Source organism: Pygoscelis adeliae, unplaced genomic scaffold (assembly GCF_000699105.1).
Source record: "Pygoscelis adeliae isolate BGI_AS28 unplaced genomic scaffold, ASM69910v1 Scaffold27, whole genome shotgun sequence".
Classification (NCBI taxonomy): domain Eukaryota; kingdom Metazoa; phylum Chordata; class Aves; order Sphenisciformes; family Spheniscidae; genus Pygoscelis; species Pygoscelis adeliae.
This window is the reverse complement of record NW_008825410.1, coordinates 8,913,780-8,917,953: the sequence shown is the minus strand read 5'-3', so window position 1 is coordinate 8,917,953 and position 4,174 is coordinate 8,913,780. Positions and strand designations below refer to the sequence as shown.

At 39.2% G+C, this 4,174-nt stretch overlaps 1 protein-coding gene across 1 annotated transcript in view; it reads right to left on the bottom strand.

Annotated features, from left to right (window-relative positions):
• The window catches only part of OTUD1 (OTU deubiquitinase 1), a 4,946-nt gene extending 3,466 nt beyond the window's left edge, over positions 1–1,480 (bottom strand). Inside the window, exon 1 of the mRNA XM_009330614.1 lies at positions 1,432–1,480. Within this exon, the coding sequence (XP_009328889.1) occupies positions 1,432–1,480 (49 nt within the window). The remainder of the gene's footprint in view (positions 1–1,431) is intronic.
• Between the last annotated feature and the right edge of the window lie 2,694 nt (positions 1,481–4,174).

The window sequence follows — 4,174 nt, the reverse complement described above, 5'->3', positions numbered from 1 at the left end:
AGGCGCGGGAAGGCCGGTGGAAGCAGGTGCCTCGTGTGAGGAGTGTCTGGGGAGAAATGCCTGCTCTCCCGCCTGCCGCGCCGGGCGGCGTGCTGACTGTGAAATCGCTCGGTAACGGGGAGCGTTGAGGACACTTCAACGAGGGGAACGCTGCGTTGGGTGTGCTCGGGGGCCGACCTGGAAAATGCCGCAGAAGGTAGCGAAAGCAATTTCTCATGGACCAATTTGTCAGCCAAGCAGCTTGATTTTTAGGCTTGATCATCAAGTATAAATTATTGGAGATGTTCTACCTACAGCTGACTGATAACAGTTGTTGTATCCGTGTTATTGTTGCAAAGGAATGATGCTTCTGCCTGCGTATAATCAGTGTCGTGATTCATAATTTGCAGCCGGGGTAGGAATAACATTCATTCATTAGCTTTCTGACGGTCACTGGCACAAGCTGCTTGTTTGTCCACCTGTATTCCTACTTCAGAAAAGGTAGTGCGTGCATACATAAGAAGCATGATATAAATCATCGCATAATAACAGGAGAGACCAGATTTAAAATATAGGTCTCAAAGATCATTGATGATTGGTTTATTAGTGCCTGTAGTTCTTAAAGTTAAGCCATGTCTTTTAGCCTTAGCTGTGCTATAAATAAAGTCATATCTAACCCTTTGTCCATGAACGATGACGTTATCTGTACACACTGGATTTGATGATGTTCTGACAGGCATGCTGACCAAGAAACACCAGTTCACACTGTGATCGAATTTAACACATTTATTTATTCCTACCAAAATGGAAAAAAAAGGTATTGATATATGTAATTTCAAAGTTATATTTAAAAAAATTCCTGGATTCCATCCCATAGTCTCAGATATCTTCAGAAAAGTCTTAGTAATCCAAGCAGACCGCAGAACTTTAAAAAACCAACCAAACAAAAAAACCCACCTATTTGGATATTTTGAAAAATTTCTTTTCCGTGTTCCATTTACGCTAATTAAAAACACATAACTAAGAGGATCGTGTGCAACAGACTGCAACATCAAAAATAGTTTCTTTGGAGCCTTGGTTGCCTTTTGGATCCATGTCCAGGGAGCTATTTCCTGTCTTCAATCTCTGAAGCCGATTCCAGAGCCACCAGCACCACAATATGGAATTTCATTCTCTTTATACAGAAAATGTGTTCTGATCTCCTTGGCTAACTTGCATGTTGAAGCAAAAATGCTGAAATCCTTGATGCTAAAAACTGTGGATATTTAAGGGAACAGTTTGCACGTCCACCTTATTTTTTTGTTTTGGATAAAACACGGCAGCTAATTCCATGCATTATTGAGAACCTCTTAAAAAAATTCACGGAGACTATATTTCCAAAATTATTGCCTCCGAAGTTGAAATGCAAGAGGTAGACTGGATATGAATCGAAGCCCAAAAGTCCTGACTTACCTGCTAGAGCCAGAAAGTTGGTATCTTTAGAACAAATGGTGACGGGCATTAGCCAGGAGCATTTCTGGCAGCCTGTTACAGGGGGTAAGGTATTACAGCTGCTCTGAAATTACAGAGTGACTCTTGCATTTCAGAATGTTCAGAACTTTTTTTTAAATATAGCTTGTGAGATCAGTCAGCTTGTCCTTATTTCTGAACTAATCATTGCTTAGAGAGGAATATATATTGATCAATTGGTGGTAAATTGAATTCTTTCCTCCTTGAAATGAAGGCTTGGAGCAAAGGAAGGATTCCTGTTTAGTTTTACTTCTTAATCAAAACTTCACGAGGTGTATTTCCAGGTTAAAATGTGTTCTAGTACATCCATAGGTGATTTAATGTAAAATCACTGGAAGTTGCCCCCTCCTAGGGGGTTTTACATGTGCCAATTGTTCATTGTTATTGTAATAAAGATGTACATTACTTCATGCTCACCAGCCCTTCTGCCTGCTTTTTTTAGTTTAAAAAAGGTATCTCTGCGGTTTTGCTTAGTGAATTGCTCAGTCCACCAGTAAATGCCAGAGCTGATTACAGGATGGTGGGTTTAAAGTCTTAAATAGTCTGGTAACGGAGAGAGACAGGGGCAGCTCTTCCTGTTACATGATAGTAAATGGATCCAGCAGAATAAAAGCACTTCTGTCATAAGTGAGTGCTGCATTTTGAATACTCGGTACTGCAATTTTCTTTCTTCTAGGATATTACAGAAGCTCCCGCTAATGACTGCTCTGCCTCTCCAAAACCATAGGTTGTTTGGAACAGTGGTACATTAACAGATGGGCAGCTGTTTAATTCTGATTGTTAGTTACAATGAGGTACAACGCTTGTGGTGCCTTCATTTGAGGAAAGAAACAGATTTGTTATGTATGCCCAAATTACCATCGTGTTTGTATTCTGATGCTCTACCATAGCATATTCTGGGCAAAAAACTTGTTTATCTCTGAACAAAAATCCAAGGAGTATCCTGAAATACATGCTAAATATGCCAGCAGTTTTTGGTAATGGTAAGAGATAGATTGTTCTTTTATTCTCTTTTCATTTATAGACAGATATAATGTCTGTCTTATATTTTCAGTTAAAATGCACATAGCAAGCTTGCTAATAAGGTTAAAATACAACCAAAACCTGTTACTAGGTAACTGAGAGACACAACAAACATTTATACCACTGTCTTAGTGCTAATAGTATACTACTTTTAACATATTTATTACCTCCCATGTGAAATAAATGGAAAGAGAAGCCCACCTTGGTGTGTTTTACCCGTGGTGTTATTAAATACTGACAATGTAATGTAACCAACATTTTCCGTAACTAAGCACACAGAGTTAGTCACACGTACTTGGCCTGGGGGGAATCCACTCTTTCTGGATGATCAATGACAAAAATCCCATTGAACTGCTGCAGCACAAGCGTTTCATGGCTAGTTTTCAGCTTTCATACTAGCAGTTACCAGAAGTCAGCACCTACCTAAAAGGTCATTTTCCTAGATGCCTGACATCTGGTTTTAACAATAACGTCCTAAACCGTGATTTGCTCCAGAGAGGAATGACCAAGTGCTGTGAATACAGTTCTTGTGAAAAAGAAATTTCAAGGAAGAATTTGAATGTCTTAAATGCAAGGGTGTCTGTAAAAGCCAGGGGCACGTGGTTGTGCCTTTAGTGCCTTTCGCTACCAGAAGATGGATTTCTGCTGTTTTTCTGAGCCTCATATAGAGCCGCTGTTGATTCCAGGCAAAAACGAAATTTTGCTTTAGTGTGGCCTGGATAAAACACATCACGCAGATTGATTGCTTCCAGAATATTCCCGCATTTGCCACTTCTGTCACTTTTGCCTGCCTGTTGTGGCCTCACAGGACTAGAGGGGTTTGGAAGGCAAGGAGAACACAGTATGGAGGTGCCCTTCACCGTCTTCCATAGATAAACGATCCCAGGCTTCTGGTTCACTCATTATAGGGTAATGTACAGTCCTTTGCTAATACAGAATAGATCTTGAAACAATCTCTGGAGTAATAAAGCGTAAACATCTCCTGTGGTTAAAGTTTCTCCTGACGTGACTGTTATCACTGGTTACGCTGCACATTCCAGGAATTGTTTAGATTGTTTAGAAGGCAAACCACGATCACAAAAACAGCTGTGGAACAACAGTGGTATTCACTGACGTAAAACTAGATGCCTGACAGTGGAGCTACTTTTAACTTTAATGTGTAGTAGATACATGATTGACATAGAAGGAGCAAATTAATTACATCACCAGGAACATTTGTTAGTGAAGAAGGGAGGAGAAGTTAGCTTAAATGATGTATTGAATGACACCGAACAAGCGTTTCCACTGCTTTTTTTTTTAATGCTAACATAACAGCCCTTCAGCCAAAGATATTTCTGGCTGAAGTATTTCATGAATTTATAGCTCTTTGTATGTAATTGGAAAATGAAATGTTTAATTTTCATTAATAATTTGAAGTGGTATACCAAGGACAATATTGAAAAATTAATAGAAAATAGAAATATATATCAAGGATCTTCCAATACAGAGAAGATATACATATAAGCTGGAACTAGAAGGAACTTCCTGAATCATCTCTTTATCCTCTGTTGCTTGCAGGTGATCATATCATATCATATCATTCCATTCCTTTCATAAAATTACCAAGTTACAGGTAACTTATTCGGGGTATAGTTAATGAACCTGTAAAGATGTCATGAGCCAA